At 45.5% G+C, this 26260-nt stretch overlaps 1 protein-coding gene and 1 long non-coding RNA gene across 6 annotated transcripts in view; one reads left to right on the top strand and one right to left on the bottom strand.

Annotated features, from left to right (window-relative positions):
* Positions 1-12675: 12675 nt before the first annotated feature.
* YPEL2 (yippee like 2) overlaps positions 12676-26260 on the bottom strand; it is a 66528-nt gene continuing 52943 nt past the window's right edge. For 4 of the 5 annotated variants that reach the window (XM_015119122.3, XM_028836255.2, XM_028836257.2 and 1 more), the window contains exons 3-5: positions 24344-24387; positions 23249-23357; positions 16947-17409 (exon numbers count right to left, since the gene is read on the bottom strand). In XM_015119122.3, the coding sequence (XP_014974608.1) occupies positions 17320-17409; positions 23249-23357; positions 24344-24387 (243 nt within the window). In that variant the 3' untranslated portion in view covers positions 16947-17319. Of the gene's footprint in view, positions 15767-16946; positions 17410-23248; positions 23358-24343; positions 24388-26260 lie in introns of those variants that run through there. The other variant, XR_013406407.1, reaches the window with a different exon arrangement.
* Positions 25602-26260, top strand: part of LOC144335501 (uncharacterized) — a 28040-nt gene continuing 27381 nt past the window's right edge. Inside the window, exon 1 of the long non-coding RNA XR_013406411.1 lies at positions 25602-25901. This is a non-coding gene — a long non-coding RNA (uncharacterized LOC144335501). The remainder of the gene's footprint in view (positions 25902-26260) is intronic.

Consider the following 26260-nt stretch of genomic DNA (forward strand, 5'->3'; position numbering starts at 1 on the left):
AATGAAAAAGTACATGTGGGCTGGGCACAGTGGCTCATGCCTGTAATCCTAGCACTTTGGGAGGCGGAGGCGGGTGGATTGCCTGAGCTCAGGAGTTGGAGAGCAGTCTAGGCAACATGGTGAAAACCAGTCTCTACAAAAATACAAAAACTAGCCAGGCATGGTGGTGTGTGCCTGTAGTTCCAGCTGCTTGGGAGGCTGAGGCACGAGAATTGCTTGAATTTGGGAGGCGGAGGTTGCAGTGAGCCAGGATCACACCACTGCACTCCAGCCTAGGTGACAGAGCAAGACTCTGTCTCAAAAAAAAAAAAAAACAAAAAGTACATGTGGAACATTTGGTGTCTGGCACAGAGTGAGTGCTCAATACATATGAGCTATTATTAGCAGCTATTTTCCTGACAGCTTCACTTGACCCCATTGTGTCACCATCACTTTTTGAACCAAATGTCTGGAGTCTGGTTCTCCAACACGGGCACTCGATTTCAGCAGGCTTTACATTTGCCATCGTACTGGGTCACCCTGGATACTAGGCCTTGGGGGAAATGGATCCAGATGGTGTCTAAAACTCGGAATAGCCTTTTGCTTGTAAGTCATGATTTATTGCCTAGAAAGAAAAAGTAAGCATTACCCACGAGTCAACAGATTACCTGAATTCTTCAAAAGTCCCACCAGTCTGTTCCCTGCTGCCGCTCGCTCTTTCTCAAATTTGGTCAAACAGAGGTGATTGGTGATTGGTGCAGCAATTTCTCCTTGGAGGAAAGGAAGTGGGACGCACAGACCCTCAGAGTAAACCGCCAGATGTTTTGCTCCTTCCGTTGGCTACACAGGGGTGTATAAGAAAGCAGCTCTGGGTAGACAGAGACCCCAGTGTGACAGTCCCATACACGGCTGGAAGAAATGCCTTTCTTTCAATACTCAGGCAGAAGGAGGAGGCTGTAGTCTCCATTCAGGCTTGAGATTTATAGATGCTGAGTTAAGCAGCCTCTTTGAGAGGTCATAATAGGGTCCCTGGAGCCTTGAACTAAATAGCCCAGATTATAAATTGCGAGATTGGCCAGACACGGTGGCTCACATCTGTAATCCCAGCACTTTGGGAGGCCAACATAGGTGGATGGCTTGAGCTCAAAAGTTCAAGTCCAGCCTGGGTAACATGGCGAAACCCTGTCTCTACCAAAAATACAGAAAATTAGCCAGGTGTGGTGGTGCACATCTGTGGTTTCAGCTACTCAGGAGGCTGAGGTGGTCAGGGAGGCGGAGGTTGCAGTGAGCCAAAATCGTGCCACTGCACTCCAGTCTGGATGACAGAGTGAGACCCCATCTCAAAATAGATAGATAAATAAATAGCAAATGTGTATGCTAATGAAGTGAGTGAGGAGTGACATGACTTAAAGTAACAAAATGATTCCTCAAAAGGATTAAATGACTCTTCATGTCAAATGACTTTTTTTTTTTTCTTTTGAGATGGAGTTTTGCTCTTGTTGCCCAGGCTGGAGTGCAATGGCAATGGCAAGATCTCGGCTCACCGCAACCTCCACCTTCCAGGTTCAAGCGATTTTCCTGCCTCAGCCTCCAGAGTAGCTGGGATTACAGGCACCCACCACCACGCCTGGCTAATTTTGTGTGCCAGCCTCAGATGGTCTACCCGCCTCAGCCTCCCAAAGTGCTGGGATTACAGGCGTGAGCCACCGCACCTGGCCTTTTTTTTTTTGAGATGGAGTCTCACTCTGTGGCCTAGGCTGGAATGCAGTGGCGCGATCTCGGCTCACTGCAGCCTCTGCCCCACAGGTTCAAGCAATTCTCCTGCCTCGCAATTCTCCTGCCTCAGCCTCCCGTGTAGCTGGGATTACAGGTGCACGCCGCCATGCCCGGCTAATTTCTGTATGTTTAGTAGAGATGGGGTTTCACCATGTTGGCCAAGATGGTCTTGATCTCCTGACTTTGTGATCCACCTGCCTCAGCCTCCCAAAGTGCTGGGATTACAGGCGTGAGCCACCGCACCCAGCCATCAAATGACGTTTTAGAGCCATTAAGAAATAACGTAATTTTGGGTCAGGGGTGAGGTCTTCGTTTAAATGTGCAATCTTTTTTTTTTTTTTTTTTTTTTTTGAGACAGCGTTTTGCTCTTGTTGCCCAGGCTGGAGTGCAGTGGTGCAATCTCAGCTCACAGCAACCTCGGCCTCCCAGGTTCAAGCAATTCTCGTGCCTCAGCTTCACAGATGAGAATACAGCTATTCCCTGCATAGCTGGGAATACAGGCATGCATCACCATGCCTGACTAATTTTTGTATTTTTAGTAGAGACAAGGTTTCACCATGTTGGCCAGGCTGGTCTGGAACCCCTGGCCTCATGTGATTCACCTACCTGGTCTCTCAAAGTGCTGGGATTACAGGCATGAGTCACCGCACTTGGCCTAGTTTCTTATAAATTTAAACCTCTGCCTTACCATATGACCCAGCAACTCCACTCTTAGAAATTTACCCAAGAGAAATGAAAATACAGGCACAATATCCACAAAACTCTGTTCACAAATGTTTATAGCAGGTTTTTCAGAATAGCCAGAAACTGGAAACAAAACAAATGTCCATCAACTGGTGAACATATGATGGCATATCCGTACAATGGAATACTATTCAGCAATGAAAGGAACAACCTACTGATCCACGCAACATTATGGATGAATCTCTAAAGCATTACAGTAAGTGAAAGAAGCCAGACTCAAAACTCTTTGTATGGCATTCTGAAAAAGGCAAACCATAGGAACAGAAAACAGGATTGTCAGGGGCTGGGGCTGGAGGAGAGAGGTGATCACAAAGGGGACATGAGGAATTTTTTGAGGTGATGAAAATAGTCTCTATCTTGACTGTGGTGCATGACAGGTATACATGATTGTATTCATTTGTCAGAACTAGTACAACTGTACACCTTTAAAATTATTTGTTTAGAGACCAGGTCTCACTCCATCACCCAGGCTGGAGTGCAGTGGTGCAGAGCCCGGAACTCCTGAACTCAAGTGATCCTCCAGCCTCAGCCTCCCCAGTAGCTAGGACTACACGTGTGAGCTACCACACCCAGCTGATTTTTAAAATTATTTTTGTAGAGACAGGGTCTTGTTATGTTGCCCAAGCTGGTCTCAAACTCCCGGCCCTGAGCGATCCTTTCACCCTGGTCTCCCAAAGTGCTGGAATTACAGGGGTGACCCACGGCACCCACCTTTTTTTCAAAGGTGAATTTTACTGTTTGTAAATTATATCTGATTTGAAAAAAATATGTGTATCTATCTCTCTGGCTTTTGAGTTTCACAATCCTAGGCCATCAAGGGTAAGAAAAAAAAAAACTCTCAGTAAGAGCAAAGTACTTGGGAGAAAACACCACAAATGAAAGCCATGTTTCCCCACCTCCATCTCTCACTTGAAAGGAAAGAGATTCCCTAGAGCAAAGAACGAGGAATGAGAGAGATTAGTGGGGCCTGGAGATGAAGAGGCTGGTCCTAAAGCGACCCCACTGAAAGTTTTGCAGTCCATGTTCGCTGACTGTGCAGCCTCTGACTTCGTGGGCTCATCCATTGCTTGCATCCAGGCACTACTTGTGAGGACTTCCTTTGGGCAACAGAGAGCACACGACCCTCTGACCAGCCAGCTGAAGGGATTCGTGTTTGTGCTCCCAAGACTTTGCTCAGCTCCCTGTCCGACATAGCCCATGTGGAGAAATCTGCCTCTTTGCTACTCCATGAGTAACTGCTAATCTCCCCATTCTTCCCGCCACTTGTACTTACGTTGGACTGAATGGAATCATTTGAGGACCTTCCTTGCCCCACAACACTGGTTGTAGAAAACATCTTTCTACATGCTTTACTTATGTTTCCTGTCCTCTAAGCTTCTCTCTCATTTACCTTAGGGTTTCCAGTGGAATAAGGTAAAAGCTAAAGCAATCTTTCCTTTCTCTCACATATGTTCAATAAATATCACAAGTTTTCTTTTGGGTTAGAGTTGAAAGGAAGAATTCTTTGGATAGTCGAGCATCCGTATATCCACTTGATTGTTCCTTCATCGAACCTTCACTGAACCTTTAGTCTGGGTAGCTGTAAAGAAAGAGTCTGAACTGGGCACAGTGGCTCACATCTGAAATCCCAGTGGGAGGCGGAGGTGGGAGGATCACTTGAACCCAGGAGGTCAAGGCCACAGTGAGCTATGAACATGCCACTGAATTCCAGGCTGGGCAACAGAACAAGACCCTGTCTCTAAAAAGAAGATTCTGGGTCCCTGCCCTCAAGAAAGGGCTAGGGAGGGACATAGATAATACAACTCAATAAGGACCATAGCAGAGACCTGGGCCACGTGCTACAGGGACCCAGTGGAAGAGGGGCCATGGTGGCAAGGCCCATAGGAAGCCTTTCTAGAACTTTACTTTCTAGTCCAACCAGTAACTGCTGTGGCAACTCAGAGCTTTCCTTCACTGGGCAACTACCCACTCCCCTTGTTACATAAGCATTCCCAGGCGGGACTGAGAAAACTTCCTAAGGGCAGAGACCTTGTCTGTTTATCCCTAGTATAAAGCGTAGCTCATAAATATTTGTTAAAAGAATGTGTGAGTGATTGTCTTTGGGGATATTTAGCATTTGCCAAATTCCCTGGAAAGAAATATAAAATAAAACATGTTTAGAAAATACATGCTGGGAGCTAAATGATGAGAACTTAGAACACAAAGAAGGAAACAGACACTGGGGTATACTTGAGGGTGGAGGATGGGAGTGGGAGCGGAGCAGAAAAGACAACAATTGGGTACTGGGCTTAATTCCTGGGTGGTGAAATAATCTATACAACAAACCCTTGTAACATGAATTTGCCTATGTAACAAACCTTCACATGTACTCCTGAACCTAAAGTTAAAAAAAAAAGAAAGTACATGTGAAAAAAGGGATCATTATCATCCATGATATTGAGAATCCTTCTCCTCTGTGCAGTGTTTCACATGCATTTGCTTTTTCTTTTTTTTTTTTTTGAGATAGAGTCTCGCTCTGTCACCTAGGCTGGAGTACAGTGGCCGGATCTCAGCTCACTGCAAGCTCCGCCTCCCGGGTTTACGCCATTCTCCTGCCTCAGCCTCCCGAGTAGCTGGGACTACAGGCGCCCGCCACCTCACCCGGCTAGTTTTTTTGTATTTTTAGTAGAGACGGGGTTTCACCGTGTTAGCCCGGATGGTCTTGATCTCCTGACCTCGTGATCCGCCCGTCTCGGCCTCCCAAAGTGCTGGGATTACAGGCTTGAGCCACCGCGCCCGGCCAGTGCTTTTTCTTTTTTTTTGAGATGGAGTCTTGCTCTGTCGCCCAGGCTGGAGTGCAGTGGTGCAATCTCGGCTCACTGCAACCTCTGCCTCCCAGGTTCCAGCGATTCTCCTGCCTCACCCTCCCAAGTAGCTGGGATTACAGGCATATGTCACCACGCCCAGCTAATTTTTTTGTATTTTTAGTAGAGACAGGGTTTCATCATGTTGGCCAGGATAGTCTCAAACTCCTAACCTCAGGTGATCCACCCATCTCAGCCTCCCAAAGTGCTGGGTTTACAGGCATGAGTCACTGTGCCCAGCTTTCACATGCATTTTCTACTTTGAGTAACATAAATCCATGCCTTGCCCTCACAGTACTGAAGCAAAAATCATGACCATTTCTTCAGCTCTACAGTGCCAGGCTTTCTCTTTCTCTCTTTCTCTTTCATGATCTCAGTCCTCACGTAACTTTTTTTTTTTTTTTGAAATAAGGTCTTGCTCTCTTGCCCAGGCTGGAGTGCAATGGCACAATCACAGCTCACTGCAGCCTTAACCTCCCAGGCTCAAGCAGTCCTCCCACCTCAGCCCCCCAATTAGCTGGAACTACAGGTGCACACCGCCATGCCTGGCTAATTTTTTAATTTTTTTGTAGAGACAGGGTCTCACTATGTTACTCAGGCCGGTCTCAAACTCCTGGACTCAAACAATCCACTCACCTCGGCCTCCCAAAGTGCTGAGATTACAGGCATGAGCCACTGTGCCCGGCCTGTAACCCCTTTTTATAGATGGGTCAGCTGAGTCTCAGAAGGTAACTGATCTGGCCAGGTGTGGTGGCTTTCACCTTTAACCCCAGTACTTTGGGAGACCAATCTGGGAGGATCGTTTGATACCTGGGAAACATAGTGAGACTCTATCTCTACAAAAATAAAAATACAAAAATTAGCTGGTTGTGGTGGTGCAGGCCTGTAGTCCCAGCTACTTGGGAGGCCAAGATGGATTGCTTGAGCCCAGGAGATTGAGGCTGCAATGAGTTATGACAACGCCATGGCACTCCAGTGGCCTGGATGACGGACCAAGATCCTATCTCTTAAAAAAAAAAAAAAAAAAAAAAAAAAAAGGAAGGTAACTGACCTATCCACGGTCACACACGGTCACACATCTAACTAGCAACAGAGCTAGGTCTGACTCTGGTGCCTGAGGTTTAAACCACATGACTGTGTGTCTCATGCCCACTGGCAGAAAAAACTTTTGTAGGCATTCTCGACCAGGTGCGGTGGCTCATGCCTGTAATCCCAGCACCATGGGAGGCTGAGGCAGGTGGATCACCTGAGGTCGGGAGTTCGAGACCAGCCTGACCAACATGGTGAAACCCCATCTCTACTAAAAATGCAAAAATTAGCTGGGCATGGTGGCGCACATCTGTAATCCCAGCTACTTAGGAGGCTGAGGCGGAGAATTGCTTGAATCCGGGAGGCAGAGGTTGCAGTGAGCTGAGATCGTGCCATTGCACTCCAGCCTGGATGACACAGTGAGACTCCGTCTCCAAAAATAGCAATAATAACGATAATAATAATAATAATAATAATATGGGCATTCTCATGTTGAGTTCTGCTGCCTTGTTGCACTGCTTGCTTTAAGCAAGCCTCCATCAGGCTATACCTGGGTTTACCCAAGGCAAGAGGAAATGTCTGATGCACTGGACTCAGCAAGTCCATGTCAGTAACTTCTGAGAGAACGCTGACCTTTTCTTTGCAGGATGACTACCCACTCTCCCTTGTTAAACAAAAACTCCCAAAGAGGTCCCTCCTACAGCAAGGGCTCCAGGAGGTCAGCGGCTCTCTTTTCCCTCCAGCCTCCTCTCTCAGATGGCTGAGAGTTCTCACCAGTAAACTATTTCTTTTAGAATATCATTGAGATCTAAAACAAAATGAAATCTGAACCTTGGGTATGTTTCATCACCATGGAAACAGCTTCAAGCCTGAGTGCCTCCAAGAGATATGGGTGCAGTTCTTCCAGCTGCCCTGGAAATAAGTGGCTGAGAACTGGGCAGTGCCGAAACAAGGTCCTGTTGAATTAGCGGCAGTTTTAGTAATAACCACAACAGGTTCAACATAGGATTAGGTCATCAGCAGCAGCAGTATCAACCTGTATTTTCAATTTTCAACAGTGTGCTGGCTTGGTCAAGAACCAGCCAAACGAATGACAGCACAGATCATCCTGTCTACTTTGGGAAGGGATGTTTTAAACTCTATTAAGGTGGTGCAAAGAATGTGGTAGGAAAAAATATATAAACAGTAATAAATTTTAAGAACATTCTGTAGAAGCATTTTCGCTTCTGGGAATGGGAAACTAATATTTCCCCAAGAGGCTTCATTATTAAAGCCATAAATAAAACATCCCTGATTGGACTGCTTGGATGCTTTGCTTGCATGGCCTTGCTCTGGCGAAGTGGCTCAGAATTTGAGGCAGACACGTCCAGGGGAAGCTGGGGAGGCGAGTGAATTCGACAGCATTGGGCCTCCTCCTCTCCAGCACGTTGCCTGCACACCAGACGAGTGAGTGCAGGGATAATGAGCGCATTTTGCTGTATTGAAGACCACCAGAGAGGGTTAGCATAAAATTCAAGGATGATTTTTCTAGCTGATGCCCCGCTACCTTTCTTCTTTCCATAAACATACGCTCTCTCCTCTAGAAGTAAAGGCAAGTAGTATGGTGCAAGGACTACTAGCTTCGTTGCCTAACAGGGCTGCTGCTTATTAGGCCCAGTAACCATGATTACTTAACTTCTCTGCGTGTCAGTCCCCTGTATAGAGGTGGGCTTAGAGGGATAAGTGTTGAATCCTAAATATCCTATGTGCTCACAGTGTTCACCATAGTGAGTTCCAATCAATCAGTAAAAAGACAAGTGACACTTGCTGAGGCCCATTTGTGCTGGGCACTTTATGGCTGTCATTATATTTGACCTCACAGTAACTTATGTGGTTGCTGGTATTCCCTATTTACAGATGATGGAAATGAAACCTCATAATTGCAGCGACTTTCTCAAAGTGAAGATTGTGTAAACGTGCAGCGAGGCTTCAAATCCATCTGTGCAACCCCAAAGCCAAGGTTCTTTCCACTTGACTGTGTTGATTTCTGAGCTCATGAGCTCGGGATAAATCATTATTTTAATTGAAAATAAATATAACTCGCTGGGCACGGTGGCTCACGCCTATAATCCCAGCACTTTGGGAGGCTGAAGCGGGCAGATCACCTGAGGTCAGGAGTTCGAGACCAGCCTGACCAACATGGAGAAACCCTGTCTCTACTAAAAATACAAGATTAGCCAGGCATGGTGGCACATGCCTATAATCCCAGCTACTTGGGAGGCTAAGGCACGAGAATTGCATGAACCAGGGAGGTGGAGATTGCGGTGACCCAAGATCGTGCCATTGCACTCTAGCCTGGGCAACAAGAGCAAAACTCAGTCTCAAAAAATGTACGTATAATTATTTATCATCGGGAATTACAGGTACCTTATATGCAACATGAACTTTGAATCCTTGGCTTGGTCCAAGCTGCCCTGCAGAATTACCTCTGAAGGGCTCCATGGAGATGTTATCAGTGTTAGAATACCTTAGTCACTTTCACGTGGGCAAGGGTTGGGATTTTTTTTTAATCTTTTAAAATCATTCTGAGCAAGTGAAAACATTTTTTCCCCTCAAAAGAAATGTAAGGCTGGGGATGGTGGCACATGCCTGTAATCCCAGCACTTTGGGAGGCTGAGGAGGGTGGCTCACTTGAGGCCAGGAGTTCGAGAGGCCAGGAGGTGGAGGCTGCAGTGAGCCTTGATCGTGCTGCCTGTGCAACCAGAGATCCTGCCTCCAAAAAAGAAAAAGAAATATAAAAGCATAGTGCCACAACCAAAAGGGCTGAACTCCTATAAAATAAAGGTATAATACAACCCAACCATCCCTCAGTTCTAAGCTCTGTGTTTCCAGTGCTTGAAAGGCCAGGATTTCCATTTTATATGTTAAAAAAAAAAAAAAAAAGAATAAAACATGAGCGAACAAAATAGCCATGACATTTTGGGTGTGCGCTCAGATCTGCCAGGAAGTTTCCTTCTGGTAGATGTTCATGGCAGGCTGGGGCCACAGATAGGGTGTGGGCTTCACAGAATCAGAACAAGAGTGAAAATCCTCGCTTTTCCACAGGCATGCTATCATACTTCTTGAACCTCAGTTTCTTCTTCTGTGAAATGGGGGGATTATTGTGTGAACTAAACAAATAATGTGCATAAAGAACAAATATAATATTCTTCATCCCACTCTCAATTCAAAATAGACTTGTGCCATGTGTGATAACAATCATCTTCTTCTTGAATACTTTGTGCCCGACACTGGGCTGAGCCTTTTCTACAGATTATCTAAGGGAAATCAGTATTTGAGCTCAGTTGCTCTAGCTCCAGAGCCTACCCTGTGCCCTGCTCTAGGACATGAGCCACTTATTGGCTTCAGATGAAAGGCTTTGAGCAATTGCTTCAGCAGAAAGCAGGTGCCTGTCAGGGTCCAGTGGTCCCGTGTGAGGGTCCTGGCTGATGTGGCAAGTGACTTGGCCCAAAGTGGGGAGGCCCTTGCATAATAATCCCTCATCCTCTCACACTGCAAAATTAGTACCACAGCTTTCTGCTCTCTTGGTTTCCCTACTAGACTAGGCATATAATAGATGTCTGAAAAAAATGCTTGTAGGGTAAATAAATGCAAATAAACTGAACCATTTCCCTATGCAGGAAGCATTTTATGCTTAACTTCTTCATTCTACTCTTAAACATACTGACATGGTTAAACAGATTTTTTTTAAAAGCTGTTAATTCTCCGCCATCCAATTCAAGGCCCATCAGGCATTTATTCAGCACCTATTATTAATGTAGACGGCCAAGGATTACATATGTAATCCATTAGAGAGTATTAAAAACAACAACAAAGCCTAGTGTAAAAATATTGAGCTATGAAATACATAATACTTTCCAGGTAGCATTGACTTTTGTAGCTGTTTTGTTTATGTGAATTTTCTAATTTGAATTCCCTGAGCTCTTATTAAGCAGTCAGGGTGGGCAGACTGGGAAAGTGTCATGTGAAGCAACATCAGAATTAACATGGCAACATGCCGAAACCGCAGCTCTACAAAAAAATACAAAAATTAGCTGGGTGTGGTGGTGTGCACCTGTGGTCCCAGCTACTCGGGAGGCTGAGGCAGGAAGATCACTTGAGCCCAGGAGGTGGAGGCTGCAGTTAACAGAGGTTGCAGCACTGCATTCCACCCTGGGTGACAGAGCCGGACCCTATCTCGAAGAAAAAAAAAGACTTAACAACGCTAAAATTTGGAATATGGTTTAGTAATGAGACCTTACAAGACCTCAATTTCATTATCTACAAAATGGGGATAGTGTCCTCTCCCCTCCCTTTCTCCCAGGAGGGAAATAAGAGCTTGAAAGAATGAGGACCCAAAGCTGGCTTGAGATTGGTTGTCTCAAGCACATTCTTTTTTCTCTCGTCCTTCTCTGCAAAAGGCAAACAAGAATGAAATGATAACAGGCACATCCACTGAAGCAAAACAGGTCACTGGAAGAAGATAATATACTGAAGGACAAATAAAAGTCAACTGTAGCTGTGCCCAGAATGGGTAGTTGAAAATATGTGGGAGGGAGAGAAGGCATGTCCTTTTTTATAAAAGATCTTTTTTTTTTTTTTGAGACAGAGTCTCACGCTGTTGCCCAGGCTGGAGTGCAGTGGCGCGATCTCGGCTCACTGCAAGTTCCGCCTCCCAGGTTCCCGCCATTCTCCTGCCTCAGCCTCCTGAGTAGCTGGGACTACAGGCGCCCGCCACCGCGCCCGGCTAATTTTTTGTATTTTTAGTAGAGACGGGGTTTCACTGTGGTCTCGATCTCCTGACCTTGTGATCCGCCCGCCTCGGCCTCCCAAAGTGCTGGGATTACAGGCTTGAGCCACCGCGCCCGGCCTTTTTTTTTTTTTTTTTTTTTTAAGACAGGGTCTCATTCTGTCACCCAGGCTGGCGTCTGGTGGCACAATTGCGCCTCACTGCAGCCTCAACTTTCTGGGATCAAGCAATCCTCCCACCTCAGCCTCACGCACCACCATGCCTGGCTAATTTTTTTATATAGATGGGGTCTCACTATGTTGCCCCGGCTGGTCTTAAAACTCCTGGACTCAAGCCATCCTTCTGCCTTGGCCTCCCAAAGTGCTGGGATTATGAGCATGAGCCACAGTGCCTGGCCATAGAAAGGCTTTAAAAATATTAGCAATGTGAAACATGCACACTTGTGTGGTTTTAGTATCTTCTTTGCCATTCCGGCTGCCTGTAAAAGATGGGTACTCCATAAGATATGGAAGCAAGCTTTTGAAAAGGTACTTTAAGATACAGTATAAAATGATAAGCTGGGCGCGGTGGCTCACACCTGTAATCCCAGCACTTTGGGAGGCCGACTTGGGCAGATCACTTGAGATTAGGAGTTCGAGACCAGCCTGGCCAATATGGCAAAATCCCATCTCTACTACAAATACAAAAATTAGTCGGGCATGGTGGCACGCACCTATAATCCTAGCTACTCAGGAGGCTGAGTCAAGAGAATCACTTGAACCCAGGAGGAGGAAGTTGCAGTGAGCTGAGATTGTGCCACTGCGCTCCAGCCTGCACGACAGAGTCTCAAAAGAATAAAAATGAAAATAAAAAATAAAATGATGATGCCGAGACAAAATTGTTCAGCTTATGTTAAATGAAGGCACCAGCTCACAAAATTTACTTACAGCAACTGGATATACAAGACAATGTGTGCATATGGATCGGACTGGAGGAAGAGTACTTGGCAAACAAAAACAGTTTACTTATTAGGATGATAGAACTGCCTTGCCCAGTGCCTGGAATCAAACACATGTTTACCAAATATTGTTGATAATAAAAATAAAAATAAAATAATAAAAATGAGAAAATCTGATATGCCATATAACTGTGAATACTGGTCTCTGTTAGCCAATCATTCAGAGATAATACCACCCCTTTTTGACATAATTTTGTTATTTTACTTCTTTTTTTCCCCTTTACTTCATGCAATACTATTTCCAAAGAAATTGGTGTCATCAGAAAGGTCTGCAGAGTCTATGAATATGGGGCTTAGTACACGGAACTGGATAAAGGTCACTCATGCATTTCTGATATCTAAAGCCAGGAGAAGCATTTGCAGATAGGCATGAGACTGGCTGTTTATTCATTAGTTGGCTGACTGTCCTTGGGAAAAACAAGCCCTTAGGATCTCAGACAGATCTGTGACTGGGTTTAGATAGGCCTTTAAATACTTTAATATGAAATGTCAAGATCAAACACACTGGGTCAACGAAGACAGATGAGCTCTTCAAAGAGTTAATATTTGAAAACTTTTATTTTCTCAAATGAGCACCAACACAGATTGGAAATATGACAGAAACAATGCACTTTTCTCTAATACTGAATCACTATGTACAAATACGGGAAAAGGTGAAGACAAATTATTTGAAAACAATTACCTTTGTTATAGAAGCATAGTGACCTGAAAAATGCCACCAAAGAAAATAAAAACCCAAACCCAACAAACACAGTTTGTAAACACAAGCATAATAGACAGATTCTGTATTGGAAGATAGTCTCTGCAGGCTGGGAAAGGGACCGACTCCCACTGTCACCAAAATGTTATACAAAAACATATGGGCAGATAGAATTTGGTAACATGAGAATAGCTTTCAGTTTCTTCTTGGCTTTACCTTTTACTGCCAGTAGATTTCATATCTATTTTAATTAAAAAAATTAAATATCTCTTTCCTCTATCTAGACAACTAGTATATTTTCTCATTTGAGGCAGATTCCTTTAAAATATGTAAGTTGATTGTGTTCAAGATTTGATTTCTCAGCCTCTTTCTGAACCTGAGGCAATCTGACCTTAAAAAAAAAAAAGCTGTTTATCACTAAGATATGTGTATTATTTTATTAATGTTCTTTTAATCCAAACCAGTTAATGTTTAACATGATGTGGCTTCTAAAACAGCTGGAGCCCTGCGATACGTGATTAATACACTCTCATCTCAGTTAGAAGCACAGATTTGACTGTGCTCCATCATCACAAACAACAGATCTCCTTTACAGTCTGTAAAAGCTGAGCACACAAAGCAAGAAAAAGGAGCAAACCTGCAACAGCTCCATGCTCAGGAAAACAAAAAATCCTCGTGGGTTCTGCTGTTGGTCCACTCAAAAACAGAAATAACCAGAGAAAAAGAAGAAAAACTGTATGTGCCCGAAGTGTAAACTGTAGTTACAGTGTCCCCACTCGAGAAAACAGGAGGCACAATTGAAAGTGCTTTTTACACACACGCGCGCGCGCACACGCACAACCAAAAACGTGATTCTGATTTGTTGGAAATTCTTCCAACAGGAAGAATCACTGTAAGTTGTTACTACTAAATTTACTTGGTTTTATTTATTTTCTTTTCTAGTCAATACTGATGCAAGAAAATATTTCAATTCTCAACCTGATTAATGTACTGCAGAGTCTGTTCCACTGGGGAAAAAATGCAGAGAGGCATTGCTTTAAAGCCTTGATCCAGATTAAAGTGATAGAGACCTTAAAAAAAAAAAAACAAAATAAAAAACCGAAAACGTGTATTGGTGATCACTGTTTCCCTTAAAATATACTTCATGAAATGCAAAGGAAACCATAAAATTTAAAATGAAAATAAAAAGTGCTCTCAGGGGATCTGAGAAAACAGCACCAAATATATTATTTAAAAAATTAAATATTATTTACAAAAGTATATTTTACAAGCAACTGTTTCTTTTATATATATCCACTTGAAAATCTCTTTCTAAAGGGTCATCTCTTTTGCACACACTGATCCACCAGTAAAAATGCACTCTAGCCTATCCTCGTGAACTCAGGAAGAACACTCAGTCAGGTCCAGCTGACAGCTTGTGGGTATCGAGTTTGGCTGTATTTGATTCATGTCAAATCAATCCATCAGCAGCCTGAGACTAATGTCCCGGGTCCCGAGGGGTCTGGGTCTACTCCAGGGTGGCCAAGGTCGTATGACCTAGGGTGGCACAGGGGAGATGGAGCTAGAGAGTCTGCTGGCTGGACTTCAGTTCCAAACGAAGGCAGCTGCTGGCTGAGGTATAGAACTTCATGCTTTTCCCTTTCTCAAGTCTCCTTACTCTGTCTCCACTCCCCACACCCCGCCCCCAGACTTCACCAACAAACTCCAATTCCCCCAACCCACCTGGGGTGAATGAATGAGGTCTTTGGTTACGCTCTAAGTCAATAATTTGGTGAGGAAATTAAAGAATGAACTGACTGAGGCCATGAGTTAATTTAGCATCTCCATAGCTCAGCTGTGGCCTCTCCAAGGCTGCTCAATGTTAGATAGACAACCCATGAACAGAGCGAATGTTGTAAGAAGCACTTTTGGTTTCACTGACACAAAGGGAAAGCCTAATGAGTTTTTTTCCCCTGTAGTTACGGAAAAACCAACACTCTACTCAGCTCTCTCACAGCAAGTATGGCACCTTGCACCCACTGGAGGCTCACTGGATAGTCATCGAAAAAAAAAAAAACACTCAGAACCAGGGTCTGACTGGAGCCTGCTCTGATCCATGCAACAGTCAAAGGCCTCATCCCCAAGGAAGAACAGTGGCACATTGGTCTTCTTCTCTGCCCCCCTGGAAACTTGAGGGCACCCCATGTCTAGCTGATGTCACCACATTCCATTTTCAGTTTGAAAGACAAAACACCTACCCCATGGTTAACCCCCATTTTCTTCCTATGGGAAAGACTATCAATAAATAGCCAGGACAATCCCTGAGGAAAGGGTCTAAGGAAAATCCATGAAGGAAGACTTTCCCTGAGGAGGGGAAGGGAGAGAGGGGAAATCCATGGCTTCTGTGCCGGGAAGCCGGCTTAGGAATGTGAAAGTTGAAAAACGATTTCATTGAGAACTTGGGCCTGTGAGCCAGAGAAACTGTTCTTCTGGGAGCAGAAATTCCATATTTCTTCTGAACCTCAGTCTACCTTGCAGTAAAGTGGGAAGAACAACTTGACCTCCCAGGGCTGTGAAAGCACTGGAAAGATCTGGACAGAAGCCTTGGGGAACAAAAGTCAATTTCTAAGAATCCATTTGTCTTACAGGGGCTCTCTCCTGAGAATCCTGGAGCTATCCTGGTTTCTGTCAGTCCTGCCACCTGCCCCTGGCAGGGCAAGCCCACACCTGTCTTGGGGCTCCCATTCCACCATCAGTGCGTGGAGACACACAAAAAACCATTTCCACCAAGGACGCGCTCCGAACAGAAATTGGTTCTGCTGCAGATGTGATTCTGAAAAGCTCCTGGGCTGTTGGCTGCTTTCATCTCAGTTCATCGCTTTACGGAGTCTCTCCATCAACTCATTCTTTTGTGAGACTTTTAGGGTGAATTTTCCAAGAGGGTCGGCCTACTTGGAGAAGGAGATGCTGAGAATTACCTAACACGCACAATAATATATTCAGTCTAGGAAATGAAACGAACCTAGTTAAGTGAGTTTCAGTCGTATACTGTGGACTGGCTGAATTGCTGTAGAACAGACTTCACAGTGTTGATTAAATGTAACAAACTCCTCTTTCTCTTAGGGCCTTACAGGGATGCTCTCCACTTCCCTAATCGAAGGATGTTTGGATGTGGGGAAAGGGTAATATCGGATTTGGGCAGAACTCCTCCCTGCTGCTGGACCACATTGACAGCAGATTTCTCTCCGTGCAAGACATTCAGACCTAAGTGGGGCAATTAGGGGCATGAGGAATCTACCAGCCAGGTTATTACTAAGCTCAGAGCCTGGGGCCCACGCTTTCTACAGTCTACAGTAACAGGACTGGAGAAACACACCTGAAACTCTATGAACAAGAAATTGTCGATCCCACGGAAGCCACTATAAAACCAAAGAGGAAAGATGGACCAAACCTGAACTGGTTCCAATCTAAACCCCTCCAGGGATTACCCCTACCCAGTCCCCTCCCTCACCACACTCCTCTTATGAGGGGTCAGAAGGAAGGGCAGTAAGAATTGCTAATTGATCCTACTTTTTATTTCTCTGGCTCAATATCTGAGCCATTTCTTCAGAGCTCCCAAACTGCAGCCCCTTTGTGCCCTGCTCTCCTCAATTACTGATTTTACTTGGTTGCTGGTCAAAGCCTTTGGGATATTTGGATGTTAAGCCCATTGCAAATGACAGTCCCCTCACACCTTATCTACGGTGCCTAAAGAGGCAAAGATGATGATTGCCCAGAGACTGAGTGAGGCACCAGAGTCATCGCACCCACCGGGCCACTGCCCAAGTCACTCACTGCTGCCAGAACACTCGCCCACTCAGCCCAGGAGCACCAGGCCCTTCCCCGCCGACTAGAATCAGGGCCACATCTTTGTGCTCATTTGCTAACCTGGCACATTTGGTGTCAGGAACAGAAGCTTCTGGTCAGAGAGAATGCAGTCATGAGGTATTTTTTTTTCTCTTTGTCCTTTTAGTCAAGTCAATTATTTCAAGCCTAAGTTATCAGGTCTCCAGGAGTAGCGTAATTTTGTTCCTACCTCCACCCTTCCACCCCTTCTCCGCACCAGGACCCTTAAGAGTTTCCCTTTCCCTCTTCCTCACGCCCCCATGCCACTGCTCTCCTGACAAGAGGCCGTCAGGCAGCTCTCCCACGGGCCCTGGGGCCCTTACCAAGGTGGGCTGCCGCCATGCGGTCAAGGATCTGTTCCTTTTGTTGTTTTGTTTTCAGCCAAAACTAGAACAGAGAGAAGCCAGGATCAACTCACAAACAGATACAAAGCAAAGAGACAGAGAGACAGCGATTTAGAGGCCGGTCACCAGAAAGATGGCGTCAGGGTGGGAGGATGCCCCAGATGGCAAGGCCCCTAAATGGATGGAACCAAGTGTCAGTCACTCTCTCACGCTTGGGAAGAATGTTCGGTTGAATGGCGTTCACGTGGACACTGGGTTGGGTAGATGCTGTCCAATCAGTCCCAGCCATTGTCCTTGATCATGTGTGCTAGTTCAATGATGTATTTGCCTTCTTTATATTTCTGGCTGCTTTCAAAAGCATGTTCCTAGGAAATACAGAGGAAGAGAAGAGATACTGAACGACCGAAGACAAGAAAATGATTTTTTTTTTTTGAGGTGGAGTCTCACTCTGTCACCCAGGCTGGAGTGCAATGACACAATCTCAGCTCACTGCAACCTCCGCCTCCCAGGTTCGAGCGATTCTCTTGCCTCAGCCTCCAAAGCAGATAGGATAACAGGCACCCGCCACCATGCCTGGCTAATTTTTGTATTTTTAGTAAAGAGGGGGTTTCACCATGTTGGCCAGGCTGGTCTCTAACTCCTGAGCTCAGGTGATCCACCCACCTTGGCCTCCCTCATACCTTCTGGGATTACAGACATAAGCCACTGCACCCGGCCAAGGAAATGACTTTTGTAACAGAAAAGCAGGGGCGGATGACAGGTATCAGCATCACCGTGGTCTGGTCCCAGCTTTACCCTGACTCAGTGAGATGATTCCTAACCCTCAAGTGCTTTATGTCCCCCTCGCTTAGCTGCAGAACTGAGGCAACACCAGGACTTTCACAACATTACAACAGAATTTTCCAGGAGCTTTGCTCATTTAAGTCTTTGCAATGTCACCCCCTCAGTAAGGTCTTCCCCAACTACCCTACTTAAAATCCAACTTCCACTCCAGTACTCCCTTTCTGCCTTCTGCCCCAACCCCTGCTTTAGTTTTCTCCGCTGTACTTCTCACTTCTGAACATACATTATAATTTGCATTTCTATTTTGTTTATTCTCTGTCTCCCATGACTACAATATAAACTTCATTCTGTGCATAGACTTTCATATTTAGTTCATGGCTGTAGCCTTAGAAGACTGCCTGGCACATAATAGAATTTCAATACATAATTGCTGAATGAATTAGTACATTTACATATATATATAAATCTTGGTTTCTGGTGCTAACGGAAGTTTGCCCTGTGGAGAGATCCATAAAGTTTCTGTGTCATTCCTGCTAGTTTCTAAGAACACAGGAAAGCCTGGTTCTAATTTTAAATTGTACTTGTTAGGCTTAGAGATGACAGGGAGAGGAACAAAATACTCAAGAGGCCAGACAGGTCTCCTTTTCAATCGGTCTTTCTTGCTGCTTCTATGTCAGATGTGTGGAGACAGGAGCTGTATAAACTCCAGGCCAGAGAACCTGGCAGCCCTCAAGCCCCACCCAACTGCCAGCCCCCCAGAGGAAGAATGTCATACTAACCACCTGGCAGGTGACTTTTCTAAACCCACAGCACTGTGGGCTCTCCCAGCGAATAAACCCCCCCAAAAGAAGTCCTGCAGAGGCAGAGGATAAAGGGCTCTTTTGTTTGCAGAGATACACGCGTAAGAACATCTTGGTGTATTCTCAGAAAAACACTGGTCATCTGTGTCTCAGCTCCATATGCACAAGCAGTGGACATCAGCCCTTCCCGGAGCCCCCAGAATTAGTAAGGAATTGAGGCGTACCCTTGGGGGTTCTGGGTCACAGTTGTATCAACTGTGTTTTCTGTTCTAGAGCTCATGGGCTTTGAATTTCAGAACAAGAGCTCACGCACACCACAGCAGCAATTTCCCTGACACTTCATTATTCCCTGTCTCTGTGCACACACACGCACACATGCGTGTATACGCACGACAGAGAAATGTGTTTTGGGAATAAGGTCCATTGTTCCACACTAATGTGTTTGGGCGGGAAGGAGGAGAAAGCAAAACTAAGAAAATGAGTTTCCCATTACAGAAAAAAAAAATTTCGGCTGGGCGTGGTGGCTCACACCCATAATCCTAACCCTTTGAGATGAGGCAGGAAGATTGCTTGAGGCCAGTTTGAGACCAGCCTGGGGAACATGACAAAACCTCATCTCTACCAAAAAAAAAATTCAAAAATCGGCTGGGTGTGATATCATGCACCTGTAGTCCCAACTACTTGTGAGGCTGAGGCAGGAGGATCATCTGGGCCCAGGAGGTTGAGGCTGCCGTGAGCAAGACTGCACCACTGCACTCCAGCCTGGGGCCTGTCTCAAAAAAATAAAATAAAATAAAATAAAATAGAACTGGGAGATTCACACCTACTTCACAGAGGTAACAATGGGGTGGCTCACGCCTATAATCCCAGAACTTTGGGAGATCAAGGTGGGTGGATCACCTGTGGTCAGGAGTTTGAGACCAGCCTGACCAACATGGTGAACCCACGTGTCTACTAAAAATACAAAAAATTTAGGGCTGGGCGCAGTGGCTCATGCCTGTAATCCCAGCACTTTGAAAGGCCAAGGCGGGCGGATCACGAGGTCAGGAGTTCGAGACCAGCCTGACCAACATGGTGAAACCCCATCTCTACTAAAAATACAAAAAAATTAGCCAGGCATGGTGGCACATGCCTGTAATCCCAGCTATTCTGGGGGCTGAGGCAGGTCCTGTTTGAACCCGGGAGGTGGAGGTTGCAAGTGAGCCAAGATCACACCATTGCACTCCAGCCTGGGTGACAGAGCGAGACTCCATCTCAAAAAAAAAAAAAAAAAAAAAAAAAAGGAAGGTTCCCTGGGCTTGCACATAGGAGGTGACGGATGCATATTTGGGGTCCTTGCTGTGCTGTGCACATCCCAGTGCTTGTCAGGCTGTTTGATCTGTTTTCACGTTGGTTTTCCTCCTGAGCTGCCATCATGACTGTCAGCGCTTTGAGGGCAGGCACTGGATCTTGTCAATTTTTTTGGTATTTAGTCAAAGGCTTTTGATAAACCTTTGTCAAAAGCATGAATCGTTTTATCTGAACCTCAAGCATGGAGCAAAACCAACCAACTCAGGCTTGTCGTGTATCTTCAATCCAGCACATCTTCAGGGCAGTAAGACAGCCAAGAGGCTGGGAAACACGGGAAGGGGAGAACTTTTCTGCACTTGATCTTAGCCAAAAGGCCGAGAAGCAATGAAGAACATTTCTGGATAATCACAAGCAGAACTGTGTCTCCCACCCCAGATCACCCAGAGGGGGCCCATGACTGTACAGAGGGAACAGAATGGCCAAGTCCAGCTTCTCCCACAGGAACAACCAAGTCAACCATAGGAAGCTGTGGCTAACCCGTCTTGGCACCACACAACACACTGTCTAGGTTTTTTTTTTAATTTTGGGACAGAGTCTCACTCTGTCGCCCAGGCTGGAGTGCAACGGCATGATCTCGGCTCAACGTAACCTCCGCCTCCTGGGTTCAAGCAATTCTCCTGCCTCAGACTCCTGAGTAGCTGGGATTACAGGTACCCACCACCACGCCTGGCTAACTTTTGTATTTTTGGTAGAGATGGAGTTTTACTATATGTTGGCCAGGCTGGTCTCAAACTCCTGACCGCAGGTGATCCACCCACCTTGGACTCCCAAACTGCTGGGGTTACAGGCCTGAGCTACTGTGCCTGGCCCCATTTTTGTTTGTAATCCTGAACATTTCCAGAGAATGGGGAAAATGGAATCTGAAGGCAGTGCTACCAGGCTCCACTGCAGATTCCACCTGGGGCAGTTTTTTGTTTTGTTTTGTTTTTTTAATGATTTCCACAATTTCAAACTATTTCAATGGAATCATAATTCTGTGCCTGGCATCTATTGCTCACATTATTTTATATGTGTATAAATATATTTTTTCTCCCAAAAGATGTTATTTTTAGAGCAGCATTAGGGTCACAGCAAAACTGAGCAGAAAGTACAGAGATTTCCCACATACCCGCTTACCCACCTCCAGATTCCCCCACTATCAAAATCCCACACCAGATTGGAACATTTGTTACAATGGATGAACCTACATTGACATACCATTAGCACTCTGCGGCAGGTTTGACAACTCCTTCAGGCTCCTTCAGAAGCCAGAGGCAGTTCATGAGCCATATGACAGGATAGGGAATTTGAGACATTTTACATGGACTAAATTGCCTTCCCAGAGACAGGAAGACCAACTTTTCACTATCTTCACAATGACAGGGAGGGCAAGAATAGAAAGAATTGTGCAATGCATGGATGTACACATGCAGGCTGAAAAATTCTGCCAATAATAATAACAATAACAATTTAAGTAAATTTTCACTGACATATGCTCTATGCAAGGTGAAGACCTAAGTATTTTACAGGCATGATCCTATTTAACACTCAAACCAACTCTGTAAGTATGAGGAAACTTAGCATAGAAGCTAAGTAGCTTGTCCAAGGACACACAGACAAATAAGTCATGGAGCCCAAATTTGAACCTCACTCTAGCTGCCTAGATGGTTCTTAACCGCTAGCTAGAGGGATTATAGGGGCAGTGTCTATGGTTATGTGGTGACCCCAGCGCATGTTAGAACAATCAGTCCCTAGTGTTGAAGCAGATCCTGGTCCTTCTCTCCTCTCACTCTGGCAAAGGACTGCTCACTTTTCCTAGGCCCCAAAGGGGCCTTAACATTTTTTGCTGAGTTAAACAATGAAAGAATAATTGTCCATTTGGGAGACGTCCAGCCATGACTACATCTGACAGTGGATGTTAATTAAGGCAGTTTTCAATAATGACTTGCTCAGGGCCTGGGGCCTAGGTGTTTTAGGAATATTTATTGGGTTCTTGATCAGGCATGGTGGCTCATGCCTATAATTCCAGCACTTTGGGAGGCCAATTTGGGAAGACTACTTGAGCTCAGGAGTTTGAGGTCAGCCTGAGCAACATAGTGAGACCCTATCTCTATTTATTAAAAAATAAATTTGTTGACCAGGCACGGTAGCTCACACCTGTAATCCCAGCACTTTGGGAGGCTGAGGCTGGTGCATCACCTGAGGTCAGGAGTTCGAGACCAGCCTGGCCAACATGGTGAAATCCTGTCTCTACTAAAAATACAAAAAATAAGCCAGGTGTGGTGGCGCATGCCTGTAATCCCAGCTACCTGGCAGGCTGAGGCAGGAGAATTGCTTGAATCCGGAAGGCGGAGGTTGCAGTGAGCCGAGATCGCGCCATTGCACTCCAGCCTGGGTGACAGAGCGAAACTGTCTCAAAATAAAATAAAATAAAATAAACAAAATAAAATAAAATAAATTTGTTTAATATTTAAAAAAGAGCATGGGCTCTGTGTCAGAATACTACTACATGGTCACCTCCTTTGAGAATGAAAAATTTGGCCGGGCGCGGTGGCTCAAGCCTGTAATCCCAGCACTTTGGGAGGCCGAGGCGGGTGGATCACGAGGTCAGGAGATCGAGACTATCCTGGCTAACACGGTGAAACCCCGTCTCTACTAAAAATACAAAAAACTAGCTGGGCGTGGTGGCGGGCGCCTGTAGTCTCAGCTACTCGGGAGGCTGAGGCAGGAGAATGGCGTGAACCCGGGAGGCGGAGCTTGCAGTGAGCCGAGATCACGCCACTGCACTCCAGCCTGGGAGACACAGCGAGACTCCGTCTCAAAAAAAAAAAAAGAATGAAAAATTTAGAAATAAAAAATAAATAACAGAATATTACATGGATTCCTATCCTGGTGTGGCTATTAAATGGCTAGATTGCCTTGGACATATTCTTAACCTCCGTAAGTCTCAGTATCCCTATCCATAAAATAGAGGTGAAGACAGCACCTAACCTCTAAGGCTGCTGATGTATGGCTGGCATATAGTGAGCTGTCAAGAAAGGTTATATGCCATTACTATTATTATTTATTAAATCGAAAGGGGTGTGTGTCTCAGGGGTAGTTGTGAAGGAATGAATAGGAGGAGAGAAATATATCAACAGAAAGGAAAGAATGAGCGTGGTAGACAGGTGACTATCCTGGTCTAAGACAATCCCACAAGGCCATGGAAAGTCAGTAGAAGAAAGTGTTCTTCTGGCATAGGCTCTTGCAATTCCCTTCCAGCCCTCTAGCAACCAGACTCTTTTATACTCACGTATTTCCAGCCCAGAGTGGTTTTGCAGTTTTCACAGTAAATGTCTGCGACTGCATGCAGTCCTGTTAGCAACACTCGCTCTTCTGCAGGCCCACAGCCCACATTAACTCTATGTTGAGGCACAAAAAGAGAGAGTGGGTAGTCAGTGACATGCACATCAGTCATTCAAGCTGAGCTTCCAGCAAAAATTAACTGGGCAAGGCTGCCCCAAAGGGAGCCAACCCTGAGCTGAGCGGGTCTAAACCGATCTCCAAAAGGTGGCCACAGGGAAATATCTCAGCTGGAAGGAATTTCAGATCTGCAAGTTCTAGTGGAGTGGGTCTACAGAAATAATCTTTATGGTTGAGAGTTTGCTTAAAATTGTAATTTGTCTAACAAATACTTCCAATCTGTGACTTAGGGGGACAAGCTGACAGCCACACTGTGAAGTCCACAGCCATAGGCACAGGTCCTCACAGCTTACTGAGGACTGAATGAAGCTGATGCCACACATGGCAGCACACAGTGGTCCTCATACAGGAATGAGTGATCCCTGGGTGCTGAATAGGCTCTACTCCTTCACAGGGTGCCCAGCTCAAGCCACAGGCCAGATTTCCATTTTTACAGTTTATCAGGCTTATGTGGGCTTCACCTTCCCTTCCCAGGCAAGAGGTGATAAACCTGGTGCCCAGGAATGGCTGAGGGCCCTGGAAACTACACATCCGCCCGAAGTGGGCCTTCCTTCCTCCTTAGGTCCCATGGCAGATCTTGGTGTCTTATTCACCCCTATTCTCTTCCCCAGTGACCTATCTCAGATCTCATTATGAGCCCTCCATGTTGAGGCTCTCAGAATCTCCTCAGCTTCTTCCCTGTGGGACTACAGTCCTCTGATGTGCCCTCTGAGGGGAGTGTAGTGAATATATTATTTTTAGCCAGAGATGTTGGCAAGAAATGTTCCCCAAAGGTAACTGACTACCAATTGTGGAGAGTAATGCTCCACGGAGTTTTACTGTGGCAGAGAGGGCAGGGTTCATTGTTTAATCATCATCAAGGATTGCTTTTTCCCAGCCCTTGAATCTGCACCCCACAAGGAATGTACCATTCAGAGGCACTCACACTGAGTTAAAGAGGTATGCTCGTCCTTGACTTCCTTGGAACGACTGAAACGCAAGAAAACAAATCGATAGTTAGACATCCATTTCACCACCCGTTTGGGAAACCAACCCCAATCGCAATAAGCATGACCTTCCAGGACTGACACAGCAAAAGGGAGTACTGAGCCAGTTAATGGTGCCGCTGGCAGATGGCGTGGGGGCGGAGAAGATGGCAGAATAAACAGAGCCACAAAGCTTGATCTGGCCCACTGGACTGTTTTCACTAGCCCAGGTGAGAAAATAAAAAAAACCCAAACCCACCATGTCATTAAAAACTTCTTCCCTCCTGACATTGCCTGATACAATTAATTCACCTGAGATCATTAATCCTCATTGGCATTCCTGGTCCCACTTGATTTCAGCCATCTGTGCTGGCCACAGCTTTCCCAGGCTGGCCCAGGCATGGAAACCACCACAAGCTCTTTTGCTTGGCTTCTTGGTCCAGCCCTAACAAAGGCAGCAAAAAATCCCCAACCCAAGAATAAACTATCCAACCCACACTCATCGCTTGTCATGCCTTCTAGAAGATTCTAAGGACAGTTTACAATCCTAAATGGGAGCATAGGAGCTCTTTTGAGATGTAAGCAACTCGATCTCTGCATCACAGAAACGCTCAGGAAGCAGCAATTCCACTTTAACCTCTAGCTTTACACAGGGGTTTCTTTCTTCTGGCTGGAGGGAGGCACGCAACAGGAGCAACAGGAGCCAGAGCCTGCCATGCAATCTGGCATCTGCTTTCATTAACACAGGCCCTGTCCATGTTTTCCCTCTCTGGTTACACTGAGAAGCCTGCCTGACATGAGCCAGCCATGTTCTGCACTGCTGCCTGCATTTTTAATGTGGCCTAACAACGGTGTCCTGAATTTAATATCTTAGTCTGCCCCGAAAAGCAACCACCAAAACAAGGAGGTGAGTGGCTAACAGATGACCAGCGGGTAGGTGAGCACCAGACAGGACTCAGATTAGCACGCGAGACAACCATTTTTGTCAGATATGCAGGACGTCAGATATCAGTGCTGCAGGCCAGTGTGAAAGATAAAATTCTTTTTTTTTTTTTTTGAGATGGAGTCTTGCTCTGTCACCCAGACCAGAATGCAGTGGTGTGATCTCGGCTCACTGCACCTCCATCTCCTGAGTTCAAGCAATTGTCCTGCCTCATGGGTGTCCTGTCATGGGTGGCACCCAATGATACCCATGTTCTGGACTCTTCATGTTCCCTGCATTTCCTTTTTCTTTCTTTCCTTTTTCTCCCCTCCAAGATAGAGAGTCTCACTCTGTCACCCAGGCTGGAGTGCAGTGGTGTGACCGTGACTCACTGCAGCCTCCACCTTCTGGGCTCAAGCGATCCTCCTGCCTGAGCCTCCTGAGTAACTGGGACCAAAGGTGCATACCACCATAACCAGCTATTAAAAAAAAAAATTATAGAGACAGGGTGTTGCCATGTTACCCAGATTGGTCTTGAACTCCTAGGCTCAAGCAATCCGCCTGCCTCAGCTTTCCAAAGTGTTGGGATTACAGGCGTGAGCCACTGCACCCAGCCTGTTTGCCTTTGTCTTTAGCATCCTGGATTGAAATCATCTGTTTATTTATCTCACTCCCTCAGTAGACTGTGAGCTCCCTGAAGGCGTGCGCCATGTCTTCAATCTGTCTCTGAATGCCCAACACATAAGCACGTGCATCTGGCACACAATAGTCATTTATTAAATATTCTGAGTCAATTACATTGTCTCTAGTTTCTTTCGTTTTCTATAAACAACTTTACTGAACTATAAGTGACATAATAAATGTTATATATTTGAAGTGTACTATTGGATGAGTTTTAATATCTGTCTATATCTGTGAAACCATCACCGCAATCAAGATTAAACTGCCCATCACA

Source organism: Macaca mulatta, chromosome 16, assembly GCF_049350105.2.
Source record: "Macaca mulatta isolate MMU2019108-1 chromosome 16, T2T-MMU8v2.0, whole genome shotgun sequence".
In the NCBI taxonomy this organism is placed as follows: Eukaryota; Metazoa; Chordata; class Mammalia; order Primates; family Cercopithecidae; genus Macaca; species Macaca mulatta.